Here is a 15,106-nt window from a genome sequence, read left to right as displayed (position 1 = left end):
CTAGAGATGTAGGGGGGGTTGAATTGGTGACGGCTTTATAGGTGAGGGTAAGGAGTTTTAACTGGACTCTAGTGGACAGGAAGCCAGTGTAGCGACTGGCAGAAAGTAGAGGCAGAGCAATGGGAAAAAAAAATATAAGACAAGCAGCAGTTGAAAGGTTGTATTGGAGTTGGGGGAGACGGGAAGACGGAAAGCCAGAGGCAGCAGTTTACAGTAGTACAGATCAGAGTCGTGGTCGCCTTCTGTAGCAAATAGTGAGTTAATGGAACAATCTCAGACTGGGATAGTTATTAGTGGGAACCTGTCCTACAAATTATTTATTAGAGACTTGTAGTTGGACTACAATGTAAGGTGTCCATATTTGCTGATACTAAGCTATGGAGGGTCATTACCACAGAGAAGGATGGTAACCTAGGCTGCGACCTGGCAGATGTCACAAATGTAATGTAGATCTATGCACCTGGGCCGTGGTAATAACTCTGCTACTTACACATTACATGGGATACAACTGAGGAACACTGAGAGGGAGAAGGATTTAGTAATACTAGATGACAGCTGAGTAGGAGCACAGCGCCAGGAGGCAGCTGTAAAGCCGAATAAAATACTGAGATGTATAGTACAGCAGATAAATACATGATGGGAACACTTTGCTGCCATTGTATAAGTCACTGGTTACACCACACCTTGTACAGGTGATACACTTCCAGCACCTGGCTGTTACCTGTTACAGGTGAGACCACTGAATGTGGTAGATGTGCAACACGTCCCTGTCCACCTAGCAGATATATTGTCAGCACTCTAGGAAGCCCGGGAGGTGGGACTGTTCAGTACAGTAATAGTTTAGTGCATTGTATTGAAAGTGAAAAATGTAAAATCTATGGTTTAGTCCAGTGTATTGAAATTTGAATGTACAGCCTTCAATGAGGCACTAAAGTTGGGTGATGCCTCAAGATGGCTGAATCAGACGTCAATAACGTAGGAGCGGAGCAAGCACTGGGCAGCTTTGCTTAACCAGCATCGTCAGCTTGAGGAGCTGGAAGGGTCAGAAGGCCACGGACAGAGCCATAATAAAAGCCAAAATGAAAAGAAGAATATTAGGAAAAGCCGGCAGTAAAGATAGTAAGAGGAGGTAGTAGGGTGACAATGGGAAGTACAAAATGTTACATCCAACAAAAATAATAGAAAACACAGGTACTATAGCAATGGGGTACAAGCATGTGAGGGTAATAGGTAGAAGGGCTGATAGCAGGAACAAATGGGGAGGAAACAAAGACTAATGCCAGGGAGAGTTTGACCGGTGGAAGGAGCCAATACTATAAGAGAGATAATCCGGTAGGAAGAACAGGACGTTAAGCACAGTTTAGGTAGAAAGCAGTTACCAGAGGACAGAAAGAAGGAACATAAGAGTTAAGAAGGGGGTAATAGAAGGTGAGAGAGAAGAAAAAGCTTCTAAGGAGAAGAAGGGGATATACGGAGACAGGTAACGTGTGGAAAAGAGGATAGTTTTTGCTTCAAAACAAATAAATTCTTTATTAAGCAGATGAGGAAACAATGACACATGTGCTCACACAACCCCACATTGCTAACAGTACATTGTACAGGAAAAGAAGCAAGGTCAATGTCAGTGATAATGAAGAAAATTAAAGTAGAGATGATGCATCCTCATCCAATTTACTTAGAATCCCCAAAATAAATGTATGTAGATTATGTTGACATAGTCTCTTAAATTAAAATGACATTAACTTTTTGTGAAGTGCGGATGATGAGGAGGAACTGTCATATAACTAGATGGAGCTGACATTCAGCAGACACATGATAAGGTAAAAGATAGTCTGACCACTAACTGCATCTGAGAAACAAAACTCCAACCTTCCTGCTCCACCCAAATTATTATTGTGACAGGATGGACCGCCTATGCCACCCTGTCTGTTGTTGCTGGGAACCGGCTGGGCTTACTTTTCCACCGTTCCCTTTCGTTATCCCAAATGTGCCCTCTTTCCGCAGCAGGAGGGGCTTTCAAATGCTGCCACCACTGAACTCCATTATGGCACTCAGAACTATGTTCCTTCTGGGTAACTGTCACTGCTAGTGTACTCCTGTGCTGGTACACTTGGGCTGGTAACTCCGGACCTCTTACTATGGATCAGGGATGCTGTGGATGGATCCTCCCTGGCCTATCACACTGACCAGAGTTGCAGGTAGCAGGCAGAGCGGTGGTACTGGAGAGCTGGGTCCAAACCTCAGACAGCCGGAGAACGGATTAGATTTAGGGTCTAATCGGCAGGTCACAGGATTACAGCAATATTAAAGAAGTTGTCAAGCAGGTCTTTGAAGCAGAGTGATGTTTATTGCTCAAGTGTCCTGACAAGGACAGTTCCACTGATTAAAGGTATCAGTGGTCAGGTCAGATGGAACATCAGAATGATACATTACATGCTCACACAGTTCACCTTTTATACAGTTCTGACATAACTCCTAGCAGAAGTAAGCCAGTCCCTTAGAACTAGCTGGCTCCTATCCGTCTAGAATATTCCCTCAGATCACAGGATGTAATCTAATTTTGCATCTAGCACAATTTAACTTCCACATCCCCCCTTCAGATGTTTTGTCTCCATTGTTTAGAGTTCCTGTCTGTTTAACAGGACCTGCACTCAGGTAACAGCCCCCCTGTTGTGCATTCAAGTGTTGGTCACTCACATTGAATAGACTTAATTAGCCTTAATGAGGACACATCCTCTACACTACACAACACTACACAACAGACTTACAAATGCTTATCAGAAATCAAACATATACCTAAAGCTGGGTACACACTACACGGTTTTTGTCCAATAATCGGCTCAATCAGCCGACATACGACCGCTCGTTTAAAAGCCGGGTCAGTGTGTGCAGTGACACAATGGTCGAAAGTCTGCCCAAATGGACGATTGTCGCCTCATTTGGTTGGTCGTACCGTTTAATATTTTCATTCCAATCTCGTTTCCATTGTGTAGGGTGTATAAACTTCCGACCGATCCACAACAGTGAGCACGAAATTACAGTCATTGCTCACGACAACATGGCTGTAAAAAGTCGCTAAAGGGACGTCTGCTCTTCCCTTTATCGTCCTAAACAAGGCTAGTGTGTATGCAGTCCATGGACCGAGCGATCGGAACATCGATCTCATGTAAAATCGATCGGCATAAAAAGTTGGTGGAAAATTCTGTAGTGTGTACTTAGCTTTAGACATGAATGCTGTTCCTCGCACTAAGATATGCAAGATTTCAAAACAAAAACTTATTGTATCAGATATACATCAGAAATAAGGTGTTTGCTTTTGAAAGGTTACAAAAGGAAAACCAAATTTTCTACCCTGGTCTCAGAAATAACGATTTCCTATCTCACAATATACACAATATCAAAAATAAGTGCATGTGCAATTACATAAATAAGTGCCCTACGTTATTTGCTTTAAATAAATTTTTACCAAACAATATTTAATAGTAGAGATGGGCGGGTCCGGTTCCCCGAGAACCAAATTCATCCGAATATCGCCTATCCGAGTACCGAGCCGAGTTGCTCGGTACTCTCCCGCCCGCTCCGAATCCAAATCGAGGCCGAACGTCATCGTGACGTCGTCGGATCTCGGGGCTTGGTTCTCGCGATACTTCAAGATTATAAATACACGCCTCCACAGCAATCCATCGCCATTTGACAGAGGGAGAGAGCAGGGTGTAGTCACAAGGCTGATTAAAGCAGGGACAGAGAATACAATATTCTTATTCCAATTGAGCTATCAAAAATCACTAGAGAAGAGAGGAGGATAGAGGAGTTTTTTTTTTTTTTAATATTTGGCACTCCCCAGTGCTTTTGGGGTGTCCCCCATAGTTGTGCATAAATATTTCTGGCTGTGAAAATAACTATCTGTCAGCAGTATCTACCAAATACTTTTTAGCAGGGTGGGGTGTCCTGGGGGTATAAGGTGGGGAGAGGGATCCTCTCTGCTCACTGTGTGTCAGACAATGGCTGGTTACAGGGTGAGAGCTGCAGAGCTGGGGGACTGTCAGGAGATAATGCGGATGATACAGGTAACAGTCCCATACACTGCACTGTACTGCTCCATGTTAGATGTATCTCTTACCTCCTATTATTATTACCCTTTGTATATTATAAATAGTGCACTATTCTTACATTCAGTAAACATGGCATGCTGGGGGTTGTAGTGCTGCCAGGTCCTCCATGTTACCTGCAGCTCATGATACACATGAACAGTCATGATACACATAGCAATGACAGCACACTAGATTCCCATGGAGGGGGGCTCTGTGGTTAGCGCTTGTGCCTCACAGCACTGAGATCATGAATTTATGACCCCATGGCCATGGCCTTATCTGTGTGGAGTTTGTATGTTCTCCCCGTGTTTGCATGGTTTGCCTCCGGGTGCTCCGGCTTCTTCCCACATTCCAAAAACATACTGGTAGGTTAAATGGCTGCTCACAAATTGACCCTAGTCTGAGTGTGTGTCTATCTCTCAAGAGTCTGTGTGTGTGTGTGTGTGTGTGTGTTATGGAATTTAGACTGTAAGCTCCAATGGGGCAGGGACTGATGTGAGTGAGTTCTCTGTACAGTGCTGCGGTATTAGTGGCGCTATATAAATAAATGGTAATAATAATAATAATACCCAGTGTGCACCTCTTCCCATGTCTCTCTTCCAAATCTAGTGCAATGCCAGAACGCTGCAGGAATAGAGAATGCTCTCCGTGTAAATGAATCACTGACACAAACTTTACTTACAGACAATTTACTGACACATTGTAGCATTGCTTGATAATTCCTCCAAAGTGAGACTAGTTATAAATAATAATAGTAATAATTAATCTAGTTACAATGTCTGTGAGATACAGAAGATACATAGGAGATGTCAGACTACTGTAACATTGTGTCTGTACATCATACAGGAGTTACTATGTATCAGTGTATCACAATGTATCACAATGTATCTGTACAACACTGTGTGTGGCAATCAATCAGTAGGAAATAGATGATTATGGGTAACTGTATGGAGCCTAAATTTCCTTTCAGATCTTGTCATTCATAAATATATTAATGATGATGATGATGATGATATTAAGCCTCCATTTTATATACACGTCACTCACACATCATAAGCATTAATGTAATATTACACAGTAACACTTCTGCTCAATATCTGTTATTACTCTATATGTACGGATACTGCACAACACAACTTCCCTTCTATAATGCTCAGTATATAGTGTTATATCATCTGTATGCTGAGTGTAGCTCTCAGTATATGTCCTTAGTTTGTCTTATTCTGTGCATATAGACAAGTAGACAGTACTACCGATGTAATACCCAGTATATATTACTTCCTGATTGTTTGGGAACATTTGCACCGTACCACTTCTCTTGTCCTGTATGCTGGGTGCAATTTTTTCTATGGATTTTTTCTATGGCTATATATCAGCACAGTACCACTTCTCTACTAATACATGCTGGATGTAATTCTCAGTATATGTTACTGTCTAAGTTATTTTCTTTCCGTCAATTTAAATAATAAATGAGATGAGCAGGTTTCCAAAATATAATATTTCTATAATTTATTAAAAAGGTATTATACATAGATACAGCCATACTGAACGAAGCAGTAAGCCCAAGGTCTCAAATGCCAATTGACCCTCTATATCTGATTAACTTATCCTTTTATAGGATATGAAACTCCTTACTTTAAAACACACCTTCCCAGCTAACATCACTGCTGGCACTTTATCATTAAAATAACATGTTCTATTGGATGGTCAGCATATGGACATATCCGGAGATGGTTGCTCAATACAAACCATATGATCATGATCTAATCTGTTTTGCTCATGAATTGTGCAACAATGGAATATTACTAAAAGGTCTCTTGTTATGCAATTCTGTATTGAGCAACACGTTCTCACACAGAAACAAAATTCCAGTTTATTGGTTCATTCTATTGAACTAATTGGCAATATAGGGTTTTTGTTAATTATTGCTTCGACATTACTTTTCTGTATGTATGGGTAACTGCACAGTACAACTTCTCTTAATCACTGAATATATTTGTACAGGGACTCTGTCAACAGATGTGTTTAGTATATATCACTATCGAGATTAGTTCTGAGCTGTCTATGAAAGATCACCTCCTATTATTAGTTATCTCCATCCGCCCCCCCCCCCCCCCCCAGGCCCTACCGTCTGTAACCAGCTTTGTCCTCTCTGTTCCAGGAGTTGGCTGAATATGAGAAGATATCGGATCAGGTGAAGGTAACGGCAGAAGGTGCGGAACTTGTACAGTAGAATCACTTCCAGGATGGGGAATAACAGGGAATATAGATTATGTTAGTGACTATTACTTCTTCCTTTTACCTGGGGTTACCACCAATTTTCCAATTTCGGCCATCAACATCTGTCAATCCAGGTCATAGGTGTACACAGCACATATCATTAGGGTGTGCACCCAGCGAGACCAGGAGAGGGTTTCCAGCACCGCCAAGATGGAGTCACAATATGTGACATTGCCAAAATATTCACAATAATGATCAAATCTGTACAGCTCATACCTCGTTGCCATGTCTGGTGGGACATGGTTCAAAGGACTACTAATAGCCATACTTTCACTGCATCCAAAGCTGGTGTGGAGGGATCTGCTGAAGTGGGAACAAAAAGAAGTAAAAAAATAACCAACTTGCCCATCAGCCCTCACTATATTCCATCACACCTGGCTACATGCCCATCAGTCCTCACTATATGCCATCACACCTGGCTACAAGCCCATCAGTCCTCACTATATGCCATCACACCTGGCTACAAGCCCATCAGACCTTTTCACATGCCCCTTACATGCCCATCAGTCCTTACTATATGCCAACACACCTGCCCACATGCCCATCAGACCTCTTCACATATCCTTACATGCCCATCAGTCCTCACTGTATGCCATTACAGCTGCTCACATGCCCATCATTCTTCCTCACATGCCATCAGATTACTACAAGCCTAATACAGCCCTCTCACACACCTGCACCCATGCAGAGGAAGGACGGAGGGCACACTACACTCACTCTTCTTCCCTTCTTCCCCTGATTGGATGAGCTCTTACGCTCTATTTGGCATTGTGATGGTTGACTTCTCATAGTACTGGTATGTAGGGATGGTGAGAATTGTCTGAGTAGTAATCTCCAGTTTGTTTATCCTCAGATCTCCTACGGGATGGTTTTGGAGAACCTGCCCCTCTCTTTCGTTGTCTGGTGGCAGAATGTGAAGATGAAAATAGAAAGAAGGCAGGTAAGAGGACCCTGATAAGTTATCTCATTGCTGTGTCATGTATCAGGGCTGTGTAGAGATTAGTGGGGTACACTAGAGTTGTAATGTGGGATATCAATTCTTCCAAAATAATAGACAAAAATGTAGTTGTCTTTTTTTTTTTTCCTTTGTACATGAGACCCCCATTCCAACAGTAGTCTGTTCCTGTCATGTCTCCATGAGCCATCCAGGTGAAAGGGGTTTACTAGGTAAGGACACCAACAATCAGCCGGCATAGGGGAGAGGAGCATGGGACTGTGAAACCCATGGCAGACCCTGGCTGCTATAGTTACCAGCACATAGCAGGTACATGCACATATAGCACGTGTTAGACCGTTTTCCTCCAGCAGAGGTCATAGCACTGGGTTTTCCATTGGTACTAAGTAACTCTCATTGTAAAAGTCATTAATTCATAAAATACATTCCCAGTTAAAAACAAAACTGCAGCTTGTCTCCCTTACCCCTAAGAATTATTATCACCAGTTCAACCGACTCTACAGTTTGCCACTAAAGCAGGGAGACACAGAGCATGACCTCCCCTTCCCCCTGCAAAATCCGCTAGCCCGATCAGCACAGAGTGAAATTCCCAGTGATTAGTGATTGCCAGGGTAATGGAAGAAAATTATAATAAAATTAAGTTTGTAGAACTATAAGTCTCAGCATGTCCTGACTACCAAGACACGCTGGAACACCTAGTTCCACTAACATACCTAATATATAAAACATTCAAAACACACCTATTTTTAAACAGTTTAATTAAAATAAAAACCCATGCACTCATTAAACATTTTCTTAAACACCTAAACCCACAGGGAATTTTCTTCCTGAAGTAGTCCTTAGGAGATATTCATCCAAGACCTTATCTAAAATGGAATAAAAAAAACAAACCATAAGAGACTAAAACAACTCCTACTGATGATGTCCTTTGAGCTAAATGGATACAATATAGTATTAAGTTCCAAAGACCCATCTTTGCTCCTGAAGCATCCATACGCCATAGTCATGATCCAGCACTAACCTGAGCCTGCGTGTCGTGTGTGTGACAAAGGGTTAATCAAAAGCAACCACCTGGTCTGTTTAGTAATGATTATTACTCTCCCTGTCTGTCCCACACACTAAGTTTCCCTTACACTCTTACTCAGGAACCCTTTGGTTCTCCCATTTAACTAATCTATCACAATTTACTTGCATCAGAGTTATCGTAAACCAAATGATCTCCCTTGACCCAGAGTTATCATAAATCAAATGATCACCTCAATTTCAACTATGTAGCATTTTAATACCAAGCTAAGTCTGATATGTGAATTGGTAAGAACATAGAGACTTGAACTTTTTGTAATTTAATATTGCCATTAAATCCACAATGCTAAAGATATAAACAATTAACAAAATACATACAAAGATATAATTCAACCGTTTTGGTAAAAATAAAAAGGAATAAACAATAGAAAATAGTAAACTCACAAATGAACAATTTTTCTACTTGCTGGGAGAACAGGAATATTGGGGCACTTCTCAATATGAGATTGACTCCCAAAAGTGTATAAATCTGCTAGATTTACTGGACACTTTAAGCATGCTGCAGGTACACCCAATCCCTCTTCCTGTAATGTCAGACCTAGGGCTAGATTTACTAAGCTGCGGGTTTGAAAAAGTGGGGATGTTGCCTATAGCAACCAATCAGATTCTAGCTTTTATTTATTTAGTACCTTCTACAAAATGAAAGCTAAAATCTGATTGGTTGCTATAGGCAACATCCCCACTTTTTCAAACCCGCAGCTTAGTAAATCTAGCCCCTAGAAATTCTACGTAAGTGCAAATTAGTTTTTCATGACCTCTTTCAAACACCTTTCAAGTCTGCGTTTATTTACACTTGCCTAACTTATTAGCAGAATGTCCTACAAAGATGATATTACCTCCACACAACAGGTCATAAATCTCCTTTCATTTCCATACCAAACATGACTCCTGTAAGTATGATATTTAAGAAAATATGACATTTTCCTTTTGTCCTTATTCTCCTTCATTCAACACCAAGAATGTGAAGAGTCTTTTATGGGATATTATTGATAGAACGTTAAAGAGAGATTTCCAGGACTTTAGCTTTTACGATTCGTGCCATAAATTGATATTGGGTGCTTATCTGAAACTACATGTCTGTATCTCTGTATTCATAAATACCTCATGGGTAGAGCAGAAGCATTTAAAAAGCACCATTTTTAGTGGCTAATCTGCTCTGACTTTGTGCTATTTCAGGTCTGTTAATGCACCAATCAGTGACATCGGAAAACAAAAGCAAATCTATTTTACTTCTATTGAGCCCAAACATAAGCTCTGAGTGTTCTGTGAGGTGAATTTCATGGTGAATCTTGTTGAACAGGGATCTCATTAAACTACACATTATCACCACTAGATGTCAGACTTCCTGCATTCATAGCATGCAACAGGGACTCTCAATATCCTCGGCAACATACAATTAACGGTACAATACATTATTAAAGGATAAAATGGATCGTGAGGAGCACAAACATTTCAGTAACAAAGTATTGCAGTATAGTATTGTCTAGTATAGTATTGTTGCAGTTTTCTGTCTGTTCTGTATATGCAGTGACGCATGTTCCTATATGAAATCACAGCACTTACCGCATATAAACCTGTATGTTCCAGGTCCTCAGCTAGTGGGATACGCTCTGTCATACCCTGTCTATAGCACATTTAAGGGGCGGTCACTGTATCTGGAGGATATATACGTCACACCGGAGTACAGAGGTAGGTTTATATTTTCTGTGTGTATATATAGACATATAGAAAGGTAGTTCTGTGCTGTGTAGATACCACAGCTATAGACCTATTATCTGTTATAGGTCCCTTCAATCCCAGGGAACAGCAAAACAAAAAAATGAAATATATTGTGTAGTATATTAAATGTATTTAAATATTGATAAAAAAGCAATTGCAGGTACATTTAAATTAAATACAGCTTAAATGGATGAAAGTAACGAGTTTAAATAAATTCAAAACACGTTCTCCTGGTTTAATGGTCACTTCCTAAAGGAAGACTAGGGACTAGATTTACTAAGCTGCGGGTTTGCAAAAGTGGGGATGTTGCCAATAGCAACCAATCAGATTCTAGCTATCATTTTGTAGAAGGTACTTAATAAATGAAAGCTAGAATCTGATTGGTTGCTATCATCCCCACTTTTTCAAACCCGCAGCTTAGTAAATCTGGCCCTAGGTCTCCTTGCACACAGCTGGGCACCCAGGTTTGTCAGAATAGCACAGTACGTCCCATCAGAATTCCCAATAAAACGCGTGGAGTCCACATTCCCGGACTCTAATGTGGAGAACATGGAAAAAAGCTCCCGGTGGTGTGTTCTTCAGTAAATAACAATATCTCTATATATTCATTCTGCTCCAGGAATATCTACAAGTCACACACAGGGGTCGGTGTCAGCTCCTGTTCAGTATTATACATTACTCTGCTACAGTCTGGTCTACAGGGGGGATTCTGGGCAACTGTAATCCACTCCGATCTGCTCTATTAGATATTGTCATTTCCATCATTATTGGATCTTCTAACCACTCATGTAAGGACTTCTGCTGCAGGTTATTCTGCTAATGTATTGGCTTGTTGCCTGAGTCAGCCAGGAACGGAAGAGCAAGCCATGATGGTTCAGCGGGAAAATGCCCACCTGCTCCCTCCCCCCGTCCCCGTCTTTGCATCAATATAGGTTTATCTTTGTAGATACAAAGAAGTGAGGAATCTGTGATCACACAATTCAGTGACCTCATTCATAATCTCACTGCTGACATCACCCCTGGTAGTCTCTGGTTTCCCATTAGACAACTCTACACTTATACTTCACAGTGATTGGTTCATATTAAAGGGGGCGGGTGTCATTTGGGGAACATATGATACACTAGCCATTGCTTTGGTCCATGTGGGTCTTCTCCTGGTTCATTCTACAACATAATGTCAGATCCAACAACTGAGGTCCACCCAGCAGGGTGACAACACATTTAATACAGATCAATGGTTTTATTTATAGATTGATCGATGTTTGCAAACAATGTAAATAAAGACATTGTTGCATTGTCATCCAGTCTTGAACTACACGGGAACCAGTTAAAGCCAATCATGGGGATGGTTAAATGAGGAACATGAGCATTGTAATCGCTGACACATCAGTCAGGGATGGATACTATCTGCACTGAGCATAAGATACCAGACTGAAAGAAGTATCCCACAATCCCCTGCACCATAGATGATCCACACATGTTACCTTGCCCCAGATCCTCTGATCATAGCGATGTTCAGAACTGAATACAGAAGAGCTTACACTTTAATCAGTCCCCTCCCCATGTCCGATAATGTGTGATTCCTGTTTGGATGACAGATCCTAGCCAATGTACTACACCAGAATTAGGACTCTGAATCCAGACAGCACCAATAGATCTGATATTAATGGATCCATTATACATTGGATGGACCGGAGAGTAACCTTTTAAAATTGCAGAAAACATAACCAGTCTGATCATTGAGATGCAGCCACCTTATCCCTATGTCTATCATAGATGTCATCTCTATTCCATGTCTTCTGTCTCTATATTCACCTGGCAGGTAAAGGGATCGGTTCCAAGCTGCTGACTGCTGTCGCAGAGGTGAGTACTGGACACATAACTGGTTATACTCACACTTGTGTTTAGTCAGTGATTGGACAGTGTCAGGAGAGGATACTAGTATTAGACACTGCACACGGGATAAGTCCAGGTTTTACTTCTCATATATGCATAATTTATAGATAATACTATATAGTTTATAGTCTATATTTATTTTGCCTTAGAATAGCTTCCCTCCAAGAGACTAAAGGAGTCTAGTAATTACTCATTGGAAGAACGGTTTGGCTCTATCGCCACCCACTGGCCACCACTAGTACTGCAGCAACTGTAATTTTGTTGTTGAATACACTGTAGAATGTCAATAAGGCATGTAAATGCCGATACGTGCCGTATTTTGCATAAAATTGATCTGTACATGCACAGAAAAGAACCATACACCAGAGAGCGCAGTAACGTCAAATTCAGCAACGAGTGCAAAGGACCTTTAATATAACCTACGATTTCAGGGAGGCAGAATAGGGAGGGGACTGGGCGTATGCACGTAGTCCATGTACAGTAAGAGCGGGCCAAGTTTGAGTACAAGCTGCAACGTTCGACAGCTTTCCAGTCGTATCACTTGCACCAGCTACAGGTAAGGTGTACGTGCTGATTACTAGTGATGACGGCTGTGTATACAGCTAGAACATGTGTTTGTAATCAATAGCAGCTCTAACAATGCATTTCATGTGCAGTAGACATTAATTACATCCTAATAAAAAATTGTATTTGTTAATGTTTTGTCATTAATGACTATATTATTAACAGGTGACATTAATTGAATAGCTTTTATTTATCTGTGCATGCTTTGGTGCCTTTATATTCCACATATGTACTGGACGTATCCTGCAGTGTATTGTCTGTTAGAGCAGAGCGCACCTAGACCCGTATTCATCACCAGATGTATCTCACACCTGCTCCTTGTTGAAAACAGATGTATGTATGCCTGATGTACGTACATATTTTAAAACAAAACCATACATTTGTATTGTGTGCCTTAATGTATCAGGCTCTATAACTCCACACAATGCACACCACTTCTTACAGTATATATGGCTGATAAATTAAGAGTAACACTACGTCCAGACACTAAAATATAGTAGGAAAAGGTCACTGTATCAGAGGAAGTCATACACTCACAGGCAGGAAGGTGAACGTATTATAATATATATATATATATAAAAACAAAAACAGTCATAGATCCTCTGCACTCACCATGTACAGACTGGGGTGCAAGAGGGGGTTGCCCACATTGTATAGACAAGAAAACAGGGATACTCTGCACTCTCCAAACACATAATTAATGCTGTACCAAGTACTGTTCTATATTAAAAACAGGAAATGTTAGTTCCACATATTGCAATATATGTTAAGCTGACCAACTCACGCCAAAGTCTTCCCATTCTGGTCATATATATATATATATATATATATATATATATATATATATATATATATATATACACATAACACCATTCTCCCAATAGGACTGGAAGCACTTCACATTGCTGCAGAGGGTTGGGCTCAGCTGCTATTCTCTGGAATCATTCACATCAGTCCCTGTCCCATTGGAGCCTACAGACTAAATCCCCCATCACAATTACTATGGTCCATTTTTGTCAGAAGCCAATAAAATTACCAGTAAATTTTTGACAATGTGGAAGAAAACAGGTGTAACTAGAGTAGTAATTGTATTATAGAGAAGAGTAGGGTAGGTGCAACAGTGTGAGGCTGTACCAGTGTGAGTAGTATAGGTGGGAGTAGAGTAGATATGAGGGTGTACTAGTGTGAGTAGGGTAGGTGTGAGGGTGTACTTGTATAAGTAATATAGGTGGGAGTAGGGTAGGTGTGAGGATGTATCTGTGTGAGTAGTATAGGTAGAAGTAGGGTAGATGTGAGGGTGTACTAGTGTTAGTAATATAGCTGGGAGTAGGGTAAGTGTGAGTCCTTTGTGTTTTGGTGGTTTTTATCGGGTCTCTCATCCCTTCTCCTCCTCTTTCCACTGCTGCCATCATCCGCACAGTCCTGTCTTTCTCTAGGATGTGCTCGTCTGCAGTTATCGGTCCTGGATTGGAACCAAACTGCCATCAATTTCTACAAATCTCGAGGTGCCCATGATATGTCTCAAGAGGAAGGCTGGCGCATCTTTAGGTTCCTCCCTGATGACCTACAACGGATGACCTCTAAAGATGCAGATGCAAACTGACCCCAACTAGTCAACCAGTCTGTGTATTGTTTCTAGTTAATGTCTGGACTTCTTCTGGGACCTTCTCTAATTAGCAGCAATCACTGAGACCATGAGGAAAGGCCACCACCTCCCAGGCTCGGTTCCAAAACACTGTATATACCCCATATAGGACTGGTTATATTTTCTTAGAGTACGATATGTTAGACAATTTTTCCCCTCATGTTATTATCGTAGATTGAACAGATGTGATATTCATGGAATGTCCACAAAATGCTGAAATTTACCTTCTGTAACGAAATGTAACACAAAATATTATGCTTTATAGGAAATTGATCTGTGTGTTTTACCTTATTACACTTGACGTTTGTTTCTATACTTTTCCCTCATCTGAGACTGTTCTGGGTTTTGCACCAATTTATTCCCGGGGTGTGATGGGCCCATCAGACAAAGCAGAGACCTAATAAATAGTATTATAATTTATTTTTAAGGCACAAAGTGAAGTTCACAATGCCAGAGGATACATTAAAGCAGTACAAGGCAAAAACAGAACACTGCACATAGACAAAAGAGCAAAACACACAGCATAGCAGAACCAGCAGACATTGACGTGCTCGGTGGGGAATAGTCTATTACTGTGACATGAGGAAAGAGGCATGAGAGGTAGGGGAGCAAATCAGCACAATCTGAACCTGTACCCAGGAGTGTGGCCGCGGCAGACAGGATCAGAGCCATTGGTTAAGGATAGAAGGGAAGATACAAGTGAGCTGGTGGCATATGTAGTGACAGGAGGAGGACACGGGAAGAGGGCTCTGCTCATGAGTGCTTACAATCTAAAGTAGAGGTTGACAAATTGGGTGATGCAGACAGAATGGCTCAGTGTGAAGTGAGGGAGTAGGTAGGGTGAGTGTTCGAGAGCTGGTAGGCTTCAATGAA

At 41.1% G+C, this 15,106-nt stretch overlaps 1 protein-coding gene across 1 annotated transcript; it reads left to right on the top strand.

Moving 5' to 3' along the window:
• Window positions 1-3,998: 3,998 nt before the first annotated feature.
• LOC142150946 (thialysine N-epsilon-acetyltransferase-like) lies at window positions 3,999-14,490 on the top strand. Its single transcript, XM_075206147.1, has 6 exons — window positions 3,999-4,067; window positions 6,253-6,304; window positions 7,225-7,311; window positions 9,997-10,098; window positions 11,951-11,991; window positions 14,009-14,490. The coding sequence occupies exons 1-6, from the start codon at window positions 4,002-4,004 to the stop codon at window positions 14,189-14,191; spliced, it is 531 nt and encodes a 176-aa protein (XP_075062248.1). The 5' UTR covers window positions 3,999-4,001; the 3' UTR covers window positions 14,192-14,490.
• Window positions 14,491-15,106: the final 616 nt, after the last annotated feature.

This window comes from Mixophyes fleayi, chromosome 4 (genome assembly GCF_038048845.1).
Source record: "Mixophyes fleayi isolate aMixFle1 chromosome 4, aMixFle1.hap1, whole genome shotgun sequence".
Lineage (NCBI taxonomy): Eukaryota > Metazoa > Chordata > Amphibia > Anura > Limnodynastidae > Mixophyes > Mixophyes fleayi.
This window is presented reverse-complemented; position numbering and strand designations above follow the sequence as displayed.

Bases quoted from the DNA above. Each gene is read 5' to 3' on its own strand.
- LOC142150946 (XM_075206147.1), top strand. From the start codon at position 4,002: ATGGCTGGTTACAGGGTGAGAGCTGCAGAGCTGGGGGACTGTCAGGAG. The intron at 4,068-6,252 runs GTAACAGTCCCA...TCTCTGTTCCAG, and splicing joins AGATAATGCGGATGATACAG to GAGTTGGCTGAATATGAGAA. The intron at 6,305-7,224 runs GTGCGGAACTTG...GTTTATCCTCAG, and splicing joins GGTGAAGGTAACGGCAGAAG to ATCTCCTACGGGATGGTTTT.